This window comes from Elgaria multicarinata, chromosome 16, assembly GCF_023053635.1.
Source record: "Elgaria multicarinata webbii isolate HBS135686 ecotype San Diego chromosome 16, rElgMul1.1.pri, whole genome shotgun sequence".
Classification (NCBI taxonomy): domain Eukaryota; kingdom Metazoa; phylum Chordata; class Lepidosauria; order Squamata; family Anguidae; genus Elgaria; species Elgaria multicarinata.
In genome coordinates, this window is record NC_086186.1 from 5,356,101 (window position 1) to 5,371,152 (window position 15,052).

Sequence of the window (15,052 nt, forward strand, 5' to 3'; positions counted from 1 at the left end):
ATGCACTTACTTTATGTAAATGCTTCCTGCAGCAATCTATGCTGGTTCTTACCATTAGACAGTGAAGGCAGGTGGGTCCAATTTTGGTGGGTCTGTTAATCCATTTTGAGTTGCTGTCAGAACTTTAAATGAGCTATCCAAGGTGCTGAACTTATTTTGGGGGTAAGCTCTTTTAGAGTCCTGGCTGCTTCTGACTGAAACCCAGAATAGATTCATAGCCCCACCCAAATCGGAGCCACCAGCCTCTGCTGCCATGAGAGCGTTTCTCCTAATGATGATCCAAAATCTGTTTCCCTGCCATTTCTACCCACTGATTCTTCAACCCGCCTTCTGGAGCAACACTGTGCATTTGGAGCTTGGGACATGGATGTCAGAGTTTACACTGACTGGTAGCAGTTCCTCAGGATCTCTGTCCGACAGACCTGCTGCTAAGTAGCATTAGTCTCATGAAATGCAATAAACTGACCCTCATTTAATATTTGAGTTTGTTAGAATTCCCACCCACCCCTGTACACACACTGCCGTTCTAATACTATAAACATGAGTCCAATGGAAATATACTTACCATCAACAAAACTTGGGAAGGAAGACACCTTCTTTGTCTGTGTGGAGACAAAAACAACAAAAATAACTCTACAGCAACATTAAAATAAATGTCATACTAGGGAAGAATATTTAGCATGAAAAGTATTTTGATTTCGGGCAGAGTGGAAATATATACTTTTTTAAAAAATGTCTTCTGGTTCTTTACCATTTTTAATGCTATGGAAGTAAATCAATTCTGTGTTCCAGGTAAACAAAGTAAGCCCCTTTTTAAAAGTCATCTCTGTGATATTGAACATGGCTTGAGTCCAGCGTCAAATTAATCTTGTACGACTTGCTGATGTCGGCGCTGATTTTTTTACGGGGATTTTCTTTAAACTATTACTGCTTCCTCCGCACATACCTGGCTCAAAACTGCACACTTTTGCAAAGATTTGTCTGGGTGAGAAATCCAAAGGAACAGTCCTTTTAGAGCCGCTGGCATCATCTGAAATTTCATTAGGGAGCAGGTAGTTCATATATTATCAAAAATTAATATGAATCCACTTAATGGAAGTGGAAAGCCGACTGATGGGTGGGCGTTTGTGTGTGTGTGTGTTTGATGACAGTTAAGAGACACAATTTTTGATGTGGGTGCTGGACCTCAAAGGAGCAGGGAGGTGCCAGAATCTAGGATCTGTGTGGGAAGAGACACACACATTTCCTCTTGTCCTACTGTTTTCGGTTGGGGAAAACTGTGCTCCCCCACAAGGCACAGGCAGACGCTGATTCAGTCTATAGTACAGTGGTTCTCAACCTTTTTTGCTCCATTCCCCCCTTTCACCATTGTTCAGAATATAATTCCCCCCCCCTTCCCAAGATAGTCTAACTCAAAAGGTGCATTCCAAATAATATGCATATAATACTGAAAACCTTTTATTTTTTCTATATTGGTCCCATTTAAAGGGGCAACACAAAGCATGGCCCCTTTTACATTCTCAGCTCCCGTGCTTTGCGTTGCCCCTTTAAATGGGGAGCTTGAAACTTCTAGGATTGAAAGGGAGGGAGGGAAAAGAGAGCAAAGGCCTGGCTTTTGCAGACGACAGGACATTTTCTGGGACGTTTTTAATAACGTGTAGGAAAGGAAAGGAACCTCTCGTGCAAGCACTGAGTCATTACTGACTCTTGGAGGGACGCCAGCTTTCGCTGACGTTTTCTTGGCAGGTCTTATAGCGGGGTGGTTTGCCGTTGCCTTTCCTGGCCGTTATTACCTTTCCCCCAGCTAACTGGGTACTCATTTTACCGACCTTGGGAGGATGGAAGGCTGAGTTGACCTGAGCTGGCTGCCTGAAACCAGCTTCCGCTGGAATCGAACTCAGGCTGTGGGGAGAGTTTCAGCTGCAGAAACTGCTGCTTTACTGCTCTGCGCCACACGAGGCTCTAATAACATGTGTAGGAAGACATAATCTACAGGACATCATACTTTGCTGAATAGTGGTCCCAGTTCCCCCCCTGGAACCCTAAAATTCCCCCCATGGGAGGAATTCCCTCCTTGTTGAGAACCCATCGTCTATAGCTTTGGCCTGGGGAGACCTGTGTTTATCTAACAATGAAAAGACTTCCGTTCATCCCGAACTGGGAAACATTCCTACAATGCAAACCCAGGTATGTTTAGACAGAAAAAGGTCCTACAAGTGGCACGGTTGGCTGGGATATGCCGGGAATTGTAGGACCTTTTTCTGTCTAAACATACATAGAATTGCACCCTTAGTTACTAATCCCACCTTTCTTTCACAAAGAAATCCAAGTCAGCTGGCAAAACTTAAATCAATATACCATTCCAGTCTAACAATCATTGTTGTTCTCCCCAAAACTCAAGCCATACCACACAATCCACCCCTCCCCACTTTTGTCACTTTAAAAGAGGGCACTGCCCTTTTTTATCACTTCACACAGCCTTGCTCAGCCCTGGGAACCCCCTCCCGCCAGCTCTGACTAAAGCCTTGCTCAGCCCTGGGAACCCCCTCCCGCCAGCTCTGACAAAAGCCTTGCTCAGCCCTGGGAACCCCCTCCCGCCAGCTCTGACTAAAGCCTTGCTCAGCCCTGGGAACCCCCTCCCGCCAGCTCTGACAAAAGCCTTGCTCAGCCCTGGGAACCCCCTCCCGCCAGCTCTGACTAAAGCCTTGCTCAGCCCTGGGAACCCCCTCCCGCCAGCTCTGACTGAAGCCTTGCTCAGCCCTGGGAACCCCCTCCCGCCAGCTCTGACTAAAGCCTTGCTCTGCTCAGCCCTGGGAACCCCCTCCCGCCAGCTCTGACTAAAGCCTTGCTCTGCTCAGCCCTGGGAACCCCCTCCCGCCAGCTCTGACTGAAGCCTTGCTCAGCCCTGGGAACCCCCTCCCGCCAGCTCTGACTAAAGCCTTGCTCTGCTCAGCCCTGGGAACCCCCTCCCGCCAGCTCTGACTAAAGCCTTGCTCTGCTCAGCCCTGGGAACCCCCTCCCGCCAGCTCTGACTAAAGCCTTGCTCAGCCCTGGGAACCCCCTCCCGCCAGCTCTGACAAAAGCCTTGCTCAGCCCTGGGAACCCCCTCCCGCCAGCTCTGACAAAAGCCTTGCTCAGCCCTGGGAACCCCCTCCCGCCAGCTCTGACTAAAGCCTTGCTCAGCCCTGGGAACCCCCTCCCGCCAGCTCTGACAAAAGCCTTGCTCAGCCCTGGGAACCCCCTCCCGCCAGCTCTGACTAAAGCCTTGCTCAGCCCTGGGAACCCCCTCCCGCCAGCTCTGACTGAAGCCTTGCTCAGCCCTGGGAACCCCCTCCCGCCAGCTCTGACTAAAGCCTTGCTCTGCTCAGCCCTGGGAACCCCCTCCCGCCAGCTCTGACTAAAGCCTTGCTCTGCTCAGCCCTGGGAACCCCCTCCCGCCAGCTCTGACTAAAGCCTTGCTCTGCTCAGCCCTGGGAACCCCCTCCCGCCAGCTCTGACTAAAGCCTTGCTCAGCCCTGGGAACCCCCTCCCGCCAGCTCTGACAAAAGCCTTGCTCAGCCCTGGGAACCCCCTCCCGCCAGCTCTGACTGAAGCCTTGCTCAGCCCTGGGAACCCCCTCCCGCCAGCTCTGACTAAAGCCTTGCTCTGCTCAGCCCTGGGAACCCCCTCCCGCCAGCTCTGACTAAAGCCTTGCTCTGCTCAGCCCTGGGAACCCCCTCCCGCCAGCTCTGACTGAAGCCTTGCTCAGCCCTGGGAACCCCCTCCCGCCAGCTCTGACTAAAGCCTTGCTCTGCTCAGCCCTGGGAACCCCCTCCCGCCAGCTCTGACTAAAGCCTTGCTCTGCTCAGCCCTGGGAACCCCCTCCCGCCAGCTCTGACTAAAGCCTTGCTCAGCCCTGGGAACCCCCTCCCGCCAGCTCTGACAAAAGCCTTGCTCAGCCCTGGGAACCCCCTCCCGCCAGCTCTGACAAAAGCCTTGCTCAGCCCTGGGAACCCCCTCCCGCCAGCTCTGACTAAAGCCTTGCTCAGCCCTGGGAACCCCCTCCCGCCAGCTCTGACAAAAGCCTTGCTCAGCCCTGGGAACCCCCTCCCGCCAGCTCTGACTAAAGCCTTGCTCAGCCCTGGGAACCCCCTCCCGCCAGCTCTGACTGAAGCCTTGCTCAGCCCTGGGAACCCCCTCCCGCCAGCTCTGACTAAAGCCTTGCTCTGCTCAGCCCTGGGAACCCCCTCCCGCCAGCTCTGACTAAAGCCTTGCTCTGCTCAGCCCTGGGAACCCCCTCCCGCCAGCTCTGACTAAAGCCTTGCTCTGCTCAGCCCTGGGAACCCCCTCCCGCCAGCTCTGACTAAAGCCTTGCTCTGCTCAGCCCTGGGAACCCCCTCCCGCCAGCTCTGACTAAAGCCTTGCTCAGCCCTGGGAACCCCCTCCCGCCAGCTCTGACTGAAGCCTTGCTCTGCTCAGCCCTGGGAACCCCCTCCCGCCAGCTCTGACTAAAGCCTTGCTCAGCCCTGGGAACCCCCTCCCGCCAGCTCTGACTGAAGCCTTGCTCAGCCCTGGGAACCCCCTCCCGCCAGCTCTGACTAAAGCCTTGCTCTGCTCAGCCCTGGGAACCCCCTCCCGCCAGCTCTGACTAAAGCCTTGCTCTGCTCAGCCCTGGGAACCCCCTCCCGCCAGCTCTGACTGAAGCCTTGCTCAGCCCTGGGAACCCCCTCCCGCCAGCTCTGACTAAAGCCTTGCTCTGCTCAGCCCTGGGAACCCCCTCCCGCCAGCTCTGACTAAAGCCTTGCTCTGCTCAGCCCTGGGAACCCCCTCCCGCCAGCTCTGACTAAAGCCTTGCTCAGCCCTGGGAACCCCCTCCCGCCAGCTCTGACAAAAGCCTTGCTCAGCCCTGGGAACCCCCTCCCGCCAGCTCTGACAAAAGCCTTGCTCAGCCCTGGGAACCCCCTCCCGCCAGCTCTGACTAAAGCCTTGCTCAGCCCTGGGAACCCCCTCCCGCCAGCTCTGACAAAAGCCTTGCTCAGCCCTGGGAACCCCCTCCCGCCAGCTCTGACTAAAGCCTTGCTCAGCCCTGGGAACCCCCTCCCGCCAGCTCTGACTGAAGCCTTGCTCAGCCCTGGGAACCCCCTCCCGCCAGCTCTGACTAAAGCCTTGCTCTGCTCAGCCCTGGGAACCCCCTCCCGCCAGCTCTGACTAAAGCCTTGCTCAGCCCTGGGAACCCCCTCCCGCCAGCTCTGACTAAAGCCTTGCTCTGCTCAGCCCTGGGAACCCCCTCCCGCCAGCTCTGACTAAAGCCTTGCTCTGCTCAGCCCTGGGAACCCCCTCCCGCCAGCTCTGACTAAAGCCTTGCTCAGCCCTGGGAACCCCCTCCCGCCAGCTCTGACTGAAGCCTTGCTCTGCTCAGCCCTGGGAACCCCCTCCCGCCAGCTCTGACTAAAGCCTTGCTCAGCCCTGGGAACCCCCTCCCGCCAGCTCTGACTGAAGCCTTGCTCAGCCCTGGGAACCCCCTCCCGCCAGCTCTGACTAAAGCCTTGCTCTGCTCAGCCCTGGGAACCCCCTCCCGCCAGCTCTGACTAAAGCCTTGCTCTGCTCAGCCCTGGGAACCCCCTCCCGCCAGCTCTGACTAAAGCCTTGCTCAGCCCTGGGAACCCCCTCCCGCCAGCTCTGACTGAAGCCTTGCTCAGCCCTGGGAACCCCCTCCCGCCAGCTCTGACTAAAGCCTTGCTCAGCCCTGGGAACCCCCTCCCGCCAGCTCTGACTAAAGCCTTGCTCAGCCCTGGGAACCCCCTCCCGCCAGCTCTGACTAAAGCCTTGCTCAGCCCTGGGAACCCCCTCCCGCCAGCTCTGACTAAAGCCTTGCTCTGCTCAGCCCTGGGAACCCCCTCCCGCCAGCTCTGACTAAAGCCTTGCTCAGCCCTGGGAACCCCCTCCCGCCAGCTCTGACTGAAGCCTTGCTCAGCCCTGGGAACCCCCTCCCGCCAGCTCTGACAAAAGCCTTGCTCAGCCCTGGGAACCCCCTCCCGCCAGCTCTGACTAAAGCCTTGCTCAGCCCTGGGAACCCCCTCCCGCCAGCTCTGACTGAAGCCTTGCTCAGCCCTGGGAACCCCCTCCCGCCAGCTCTGACTAAAGCCTTGCTCAGCCCTGGGAACCCCCTCCCGCCAGCTCTGACTAAAGCCTTGCTCTGCTCAGCCCTGGGAACCCCCTCCCGCCAGCTCTGACTAAAGCCTTGCTCAGCCCTGGGAACCCCCTCCCGCCAGCTCTGACTAAAGCCTTGCTCTGCTCAGCCCTGGGAACCCCCTCCCGCCAGCTCTGACTAAAGCCTTGCTCAGCCCTGGGAACCCCCTCCCGCCAGCTCTGACAAAAGCCTTGCTCAGCCCTGGGAACCCCCTCCCGCCAGCTCTGACAAAAGCCTTGCTCAGCCCTGGGAACCCCCTCCCGCCAGCTCTGACTAAAGCCTTGCTCAGCCCTGGGAACCCCCTCCCGCCAGCTCTGACTGAAGCCTTGCTCAGCCCTGGGAACCCCCTCCCGCCAGCTCTGACTAAAGCCTTGCTCAGCCCTGGGAACCCCCTCCCGCCAGCTCTGACAAAAGCCTTGCTCAGCCCTGGGAACCCCCTCCCGCCAGCTCTGACTAAAGCCTTGCTCAGCCCTGGGAACCCCCTCCCGCCAGCTCTGACTGAAGCCTTGCTCAGCCCTGGGAACCCCCTCCCGCCAGCTCTGACTAAAGCCTTGCTCTGCTCAGCCCTGGGAACCCCCTCCCGCCAGCTCTGACTAAAGCCTTGCTCTGCTCAGCCCTGGGAACCCCCTCCCGCCAGCTCTGACTAAAGCCTTGCTCAGCCCTGGGAACCCCCTCCCGCCAGCTCTGACTGAAGCCTTGCTCAGCCCTGGGAACCCCCTCCCGCCAGCTCTGACTAAAGCCTTGCTCAGCCCTGGGAACCCCCTCCCGCCAGCTCTGACTAAAGCCTTGCTCTGCTCAGCCCTGGGAACCCCCTCCCGCCAGCTCTGACTAAAGCCTTGCTCAGCCCTGGGAACCCCCTCCCGCCAGCTCTGACAAAAGCCTTGCTCAGCCCTGGGAACCCCCTCCCGCCAGCTCTGACTAAAGCCTTGCTCAGCCCTGGGAACCCCCTCCCGCCAGCTCTGACTAAAGCCTTGCTCAGCCCTGGGAACCCCCTCCCGCCAGCTCTGACTGAAGCCTTGCTCAGCCCTGGGAACCCCCTCCCGCCAGCTCTGACTAAAGCCTTGCTCAGCCCTGGGAACCCCCTCCCGCCAGCTCTGACTAAAGCCTTGCTCAGCCCTGGGAACCCCCTCCCGCCAGCTCTGACTGAAGCCTTGCTCAGCCCTGGGAACCCCCTCCCGCCAGCTCTGACTAAAGCCTTGCTCAGCCCTGGGAACCCCCTCCCGCCAGCTCTGACTAAAGCCTTGCTCTGCTCAGCCCTGGGAACCCCCTCCCGCCAGCTCTGACTGAAGCCTTGCTCAGCCCTGGGAACCCCCTCCCGCCAGCTCTGACTAAAGCCTTGCTCAGCCCTGGGAACCCCCTCCCGCCAGCTCTGACTAAAGCCTTGCTCAGCCCTGGGAACCCCCTCCCGCCAGCTCTGACAAAAGCCTTGCTCAGCCCTGGGAACCCCCTCCCGCCAGCTCTGACTAAAGCCTTGCTCAGCCCTGGGAACCCCCTCCCGCCAGCTCTGACTAAAGCCTTGCTCAGCCCTGGGAACCCCCTCCCGCCAGCTCTGACTAAAGCCTTGCTCTGCTCAGCCCTGGGAACCCCCTCCCGCCAGCTCTGACTAAAGCCTTGCTCAGCCCTGGGAACCCCCTCCCGCCAGCTCTGACAAAAGCCTTGCTCAGCCCTGGGAACCCCCTCCCGCCAGCTCTGACTAAAGCCTTGCTCTGCTCAGCCCTGGGAACCCCCTCCCGCCAGCTCTGACTAAAGCCTTGCTCAGCCCTGGGAACCCCCTCCCGCCAGCTCTGACAAAAGCCTTGCTCAGCCCTGGGAACCCCCTCCCGCCAGCTCTGACAAAAGCCTTGCTCTGCTCAGCCCTGGGAACCCCCTCCCGCCAGCTCTGACTAAAGCCTTGCTCAGCCCTGGGAACCCCCTCCCGCCAGCTCTGACAAAAGCCTTGCTCAGCCCTGGGAACCCCCTCCCGCCAGCTCTGACTAAAGCCTTGCTCTGCTCAGCCCTGGGAACCCCCTCCCGCCAGCTCTGACTAAAGCCTTGCTCAGCCCTGGGAACCCCCTCCCGCCAGCTCTGACTGAAGCCTTGCTCAGCCCTGGGAACCCCCTCCCGCCAGCTCTGACTAAAGCCTTGCTCAGCCCTGGGAACCCCCTCCCGCCAGCTCTGACAAAAGCCTTGCTCAGCCCTGGGAACCCCCTCCCGCCAGCTCTGACTAAAGCCTTGCTCTGCTCAGCCCTGGGAACCCCCTCCCGCCAGCTCTGACTAAAGCCTTGCTCAGCCCTGGGAACCCCCTCCCGCCAGCTCTGACTAAAGCCTTGCTCAGCCCTGGGAACCCCCTCCCGCCAGCTCTGACTAAAGCCTTGCTCAGCCCTGGGAACCCCCTCCCGCCAGCTCTGACTAAAGCCTTGCTCTGCTCAGCCCTGGGAACCCCCTCCCGCCAGCTCTGACTGAAGCCTTGCTCTGCTCAGCCCTGGGAACCCCCTCCCGCCAGCTCTGACTGAAGCCTTGCTCTGCTCAGCCCTGGGAACCCCCTCCCGCCAGCTCTGACTGAAGCCTTGCTCAGCCCTGGGAACCCCCTCCCGCCAGCTCTGACTAAAGCCTTGCTCAGCCCTGGGAACCCCCTCCCGCCAGCTCTGACAAAAGCCTTGCTCAGCCCTGGGAACCCCCTCCCGCCAGCTCTGACTAAAGCCTTGCTCTGCTCAGCCCTGGGAACCCCCTCCCGCCAGCTCTGACTGAAGCCTTGCTCTGCTCAGCCCTGGGAACCCCCTCCCGCCAGCTCTGACTGAAGCCTTGCTCTGCTCAGCCCTGGGAACCCCCTCCCGCCAGCTCTGACTGAAGCCTTGCTCAGCCCTGGGAACCCCCTCCCGCCAGCTCTGACTGAAGCCTTGCTCTGCTCAGCCCTGGGAACCCCCTCCCGCCAGCTCTGACTGAAGCCTTGCTCTGCTCAGCCCTGGGAACCCCCTCCCGCCAGCTCTGACTAAAGCCTTGCTCTGCTCAGCCCTGGGAACCCCCTCCCGCCAGCTCTGACTAAAGCCTTGCTTTTTAAGCCTAGTTGCTATTTCCCATTTTTGCGGACAAAACCCGCTTCTGATCCCAATAAACAAAAACAGCCAAGTATATTTCAAAGAAGGACTATTTATATAAGATGTTCTCTCTTCTTTAGGAAATTAAATCCTCTGTGGATTACAACCTTGCCAGAAGATATAAAAGGCAACTCTCTCCAAATTAAAACCTTCACATATTCTGACTTTCACATATTCTGACTTGTGCTTATTTTTACACCAGCCCAAAGGGAAAGGATTAAAACAACTGCTGTCCGCCATTGCTACTTCTGTTCAGTAGCTAAACCTTAACCTGGGACCCTCCAGATGTGATAGACTACAATTTCTATCATCCACAGGCATTATGGGAGTTGTAGACCAATACAGCTGGAGGGCATCAGGTTGGGGAAGGCCAAGCTAACCACTTAAATTCGTCTACCCAGATCTGCCCACTGGAAAGCTGGAGGGGAGATGGGTGTATGTGTCAGGCATTCTACTAAGTGAGTGGGTGGTGCGGTGAGAGTACCGTTTGTCATGATGGGGGGGGGGGAAGCAATAGCAATATGTGAACAGAGGGAGGATTTCACATGGGGGAACAGCAGTTTTCTGCAGCAGCCCTGTGTTTTCGCTAATACCTGTGCTTGTTAAATATCACTTCCCTCCAGATGAAGCTGCCCAGGCACTACTTTTCACTTCTGAGGCCCTTCTCCAGTTTCCTCCATCATTGGATGCACAGCAAGTGCATACAAGAGACGGGGCCTTTTCCGTGGTGGCACCCATAAATTATAACAGTCTTCTCCGAGAGGTCAGCCAAGCCCCATCACTGCTCTTCTTTTGATAGGTGGCAAAAACTGTTGCATTTCTGCAACTCCTCCCTCACTACTGCTTTTAAGTTAGATTCGTCCCCTGCTGTGTTTTTTTACTTTTAACTGCTGTTCTTATAGATAATCTCGTGATTTTATTCTATTAGCAAGAAGTGTAGAACCTCAGAACAGGGGGCCAAAGCCAGCATACCAGGTCAGGCCTGCTTTTCACTCCCACCCCACCCCACCCAACCACAGATTATTTGGGGGCTTCCCAGCATTTGTGCATTCACCACCCCCATTCTAAATGGTCAAAACGCCCCCCTTAAAGCTTTAGGTCCTGGCAGTCAGAACTTTAAGCTAAAACATGCCAGCATTTTAGGGCTTGTTGGCTCCACCCCTTTTGCCTTCAGCCCCGCCCACCACTGAAACGTGGGCCCCCAAGAGCATTCCAAAATAGAACCCAGTCCTCAACCTGAAAGGAGTTCTGCACCCCTGGTATAATAAGGTCCTTATTAGCCATCTTGATTTTACATTGGGCAGAAATATAGACTCGAGAAATACACAAATGGTAAACACACACACACATCCTGAGCATTTTTCTTTGAATGCAAGGCTTTGCTGCTTTTGGAATAAAGAGCCGTGGTGTGAGATATAAAATGGAGATAGGATCAGAAGAAGCAGAGAGATCCAATACTTGCCTCTGGCATATTATTGTTGTCGATTGGCCCATTGAGATCAGAACGCTGCTGCTTCCGGGGCGGATCTAAGCCATTGCACACCTGTAAAGGAAGCAGAGAGGGACGCCGGGCTGATCAATAGCTCTGGAGGAAGGGGGTCGATACTGGCATCATTTATCTCTGCCTCTTACCCATTATTTTTTATTGCTCCTCCCTGTGGAAATAAGAGCTGATTTATCCACTCACTGTTTGTGAGCACCAGAAAAAAGGAGGAGGAGCATATAAACCTTTCTTGAGAGCCAGTATAGGCTGGCAATTTGTGGTCAGCTTAAATCCTGAGGTGTCCCTGGATTCGCAACGTGGACGCCAGGCCAATTTCACATGCGTAGCCAGCCAACCATTGTCTTTGGATGTGGGAAGATCAGGCACCTGCATCGAAGGTGATGCTAAGTGAGAGCATCCCATGCAGACACCAACATGGAAAGTGCCTCAATCCCTGGAATTCTTCCCCATTAGAACCACTTGTCTCACGTGGTAACTTGTGAGGGGGGGATTCAGGCAGAGTGAAGCACTTGCCTCAGGCAGCAGAGGCTAAGGGATGGGGATGGGGAATGGCAGGTGAGGTGTTGGAGAAGGGATCTGTGTATGCTACTCAGCCTGCCCTGTTGCTGCCCTCAGGAGCAATGAAGGACCCTTTGGATTGCTCAACACCTGAGCCATGGGCCTTCTTCTTCTATACACATATCTTTGGAGCAGTATTGCTGTTTGCAATGGGCTTCTGACCAGTGCTGGAACAATACCGCAGGCTTTTAGACTTCATCTTATGTAGGTCACCTAAAGACACGAACTCTTTTCTTTTTGCTGTTGTGAAACTTTCTTTAAAAAGAAAAAGAAAACCCAGAAAGTGATCCCTGACATCAGGACATCCAAGAGAGAACGTAAGATGGACTCACAAAAAAAGTAATTTAAACTGGGTCCAACGTTGCAGGCTGGGAAGGAAGATGGGTCCTGGGTCTGAAAAGTTGGAAGATTACCAGTCTAGGCCAGATGTGGAAAGATGATGAGTTTGCAGGATCTGTTTTGGTCTTTTGCTTGCATTGGATCCAAGTGCAAAAGAGGATGGAGCCTGATGCAGAATGGTAGCTCATGAAGGTGAAGCCCATTACCTACAACACCCATCATCCCTAGCCAACATCTACAAATCTACATCTGAATTGTTACAGATCAAAGATTCCTACAGCCTAATTTAAGAGAGGGGAAGCTTTGTTCCTGTTGTTAAGCCATAGGTAGTCAGAAACCCTTGTTGGTCCACTGAAAATGATCCTGGGATCTCCCAGAAGACCCCAAGTAGTAACCTTCTGCCTATTACTACTCTAAGCCATCCAGACTCGAATTCAACTTCCATATGAGCTGTCCGTGGTCCTGAAATCTTGCTTGCCACTCTAGACTCCAAGCCACTGCTCTTCAACAACAACAACACTGCAGTAGAATTTATCAACAAGTTTGATTCAATTTGCCCAGGCCCAACTTGAGACAATGGTTCCGTCACCCACAAAAGGTGTTGGAATTAAGATAGAAAAGCTACGGAGACTCTATTATCATCATGTGAATGGTCACTGTACTTATCTTGCAAACATTTAAGCTTTTACATAGCACTGTTACATATGATACCTTTTGCTTTTCTATGACCATTTTGGCTACACTATTCATTGTTGTTCTATACCAATTCATATATCTACCAACTGAGGAGAATACATAATCAGACCCTTGGTCATGAGAACATAAGAAGAACTGTGCTGGATCAGACCAAGGGTCCATCTAGTCCAGCATTCTGTTCACCTGGTGGCCAACCAGTTGCCCACAGGATATCCACAAGAGGACAGGAGTGCAACAGCACCCTCCCCCCCATGTTCCCCAGCTACTAGTGTACATAGACATACTGCCTCTGATATTGGAGGCAGCATATAACTATCAGGACTAGTAACCATTGGTAGCCTCATGCTCCATGAATTTGTCCTACACCCTTTGAAAACCATCCAAATTGGTGGCCATTACTACGTCTTGTGGTAGCGAATTCCATAGTTTAACTATGTACTGTGTGAAGAAGTACTTCACACAGCACATGTTTCTGATGGTTTTTTAAATTTTGTATACTTTTTAATGTTTACCATTTTAAACTGTTGTAAACCGCCCAGAGAGCTTCGGCTGTGGGGCGGTATATAAATGTAATAAATAAATAAATAAAATATTTTTTTATTTGTCCTGAATCTCCCAACAATCAGCTTCATGGGATGAGCCCTTTGGGTTCTAGCATTAGGAGAGAGGGAGAAAAATATCTCCCGACAACTTTCTCCAAACCATGCACAATTTTGTACACTTCCATCACGTCTTCCCTCACTCGCCCTTTTTCTAAACTAAACAATCCCAGATGTTGTAACCTTCCATCATAGGGGACTTGCTCCACTCCTTTCATCATTTCAGTTCCACACTTTTTGCAACTCAACGATATGTATTTTTAGCTGCGGTGACCAGAACTGCACCCAGTATTCCAAGTGTGGTCTTGCCATAGATGATCTTGTTAGTTTTATTTTCAATTCCTTCCCTCACTGAGGCCAAGGATCACGTTTGCCCTTTTCACAGCAGCAGCACACTGGGTTGACATTTGCATCGAGCTGTCCACCGCAAACCATCTATCCATCTGGTCCATCTATCCCAGGATTGTTGACGCTGACTGGCCACAGGTCTCCAGGGTTTCACATAGGAGTTTTCCTTGCCCTTCCTGGAGATGCCAGGAATCGAACCTGGGACCTTCTCCATGCAAAGCAGGGCCTCTAGCGCACTAAGCTATGGCTCCTCCTCACCTCTTTCCCAGGGGCCTCAGCCTTTTGCAGGCGAGGTATTAAAAGATTTGCACTATTCAAAACTGATGTCAGAGTTGGATCATACCGTCCTGCCACAACAGATGGCCAGAGAGCAACAACTCGTTTTCTGCACCCTTCTAATAAGCCCTATAAATGACATTTAAATTTGGGAGAAATCCAGGCACATTGCACCATTCAACTCATAAAGTGCAACATGCGTCAGTGTGCGGCAAAAATACACTAGTACATGAATCCAAGGCAGCCCATACGCCGAGGGCTGAAACGCTGCCAAACAGCATGCAAATTATTTCAAGTACTACCAGGATTAAATCGGGAAGGCTCTGCACAGACGTGGGATGGCTGCAGGGGAGGAAAGAAGTGGTTTGCAAGGAGGAATGACAGCGCAGAGACTGGGCTGGGGATGTGGAGCGGCAACGCTGCAGATTCCTCTGCTCTTTAAAGGCTGTGTCAGATCAGATTACAATACATTTGGTGGTGCAAGAAAGGCCTCCATAGACCAAACGTGCACACACCTAGTGGGTTAGAATAATACCTGATGGATGCAAATGAGCACGTTTCAGACATGGTCAACAAATGCGTTTGTCTCCTGGAATACTAATAATTTAGCATTCCTGAGTTTGTCACCAGCTGTTAGTCACGAGGGCAAAATGTCGGCTCCACCTTTATAAGCAGAATGCCACTGAAGGCCCAGTGCTGGCAGGCAACTGTTCAAGATTACTCTTCTCTTCACGCCCTGTTCGCACGGTTCCCAAAGCATCTAGTTGTGCACTGGGGAAAACAGGATGTTAGACTAGACAGGCATTGACCGTCACACACTCACACTCAGTCAAACCATGGGTTGTTTGGTGAACATGCTCCAGCTTGTCTGCATCCTTCTTGAAGTGTGGTGCCCAGAACTGGACGCAGTACTCTAGATGAGGCCTAACCAGGGCCGAATAGAGAGGAACCAGTACCTCACGCGATTTCGAAGCTATTCTTCTATTAATGCAGCCCAAAATAGCATTTGCCTTTCTTGCAGCCATATCGCACTGTTGGCTCATATTCAGCTTGTGGTCTACAACAATTCCAAGATCCTTCTTGTTTGTAGTATTGTTGAGCGTTGTTTTGATCAGACCCCATGGGCTGCTACAGTGCTTAGTAAAGAAAAACATTCTTGGCACTTTTTATTACAAATGATAATATTTCTGCTTCTGAAGATGCAGGGGCATTTCTTCCTCACTACATGGGAAATGAGGGTTTGTGGGTTGGGTATCAATTGCATGGTTCACCTAGGGTGCCCATTGCTGCTCAGCTTGTCTAGGACCAACCCTGACCAGAAGGCAGAACAAAGGTGGTCAAACTTGCATTAGGAACGTCATCTGTCTTTGCTCAAACTGCTTCCTTGCCTGTTCTTACCATGAACTGACAGCCGCTGTGGTGTAGTGGTTAAAGTGTTGGACTGGGAGTTGGGAGATCCAGGTTCTAGTCCCCCCCTCAGCCATAGAAG

At 53.8% G+C, this 15,052-nt stretch overlaps 1 protein-coding gene across 2 annotated transcripts in view; it reads right to left on the minus strand.

Moving 5' to 3' along the window:
- Nucleotides 1-15,052, minus strand: part of APBA2 (amyloid beta precursor protein binding family A member 2) — a 49,929-nt gene that overhangs the window by 30,682 nt on the left and 4,195 nt on the right. For both annotated transcript variants that reach the window (XM_063142342.1, XM_063142343.1), the window contains exons 2-3: nt 10,706-10,786; nt 566-602 (exon numbers count right to left, since the gene is read on the minus strand). In XM_063142342.1, coding sequence (XP_062998412.1) covers nt 566-602; nt 10,706-10,786 — 118 coding nt within the window. The remainder of the gene's footprint in view (nt 1-565; nt 603-10,705; nt 10,787-15,052) is intronic.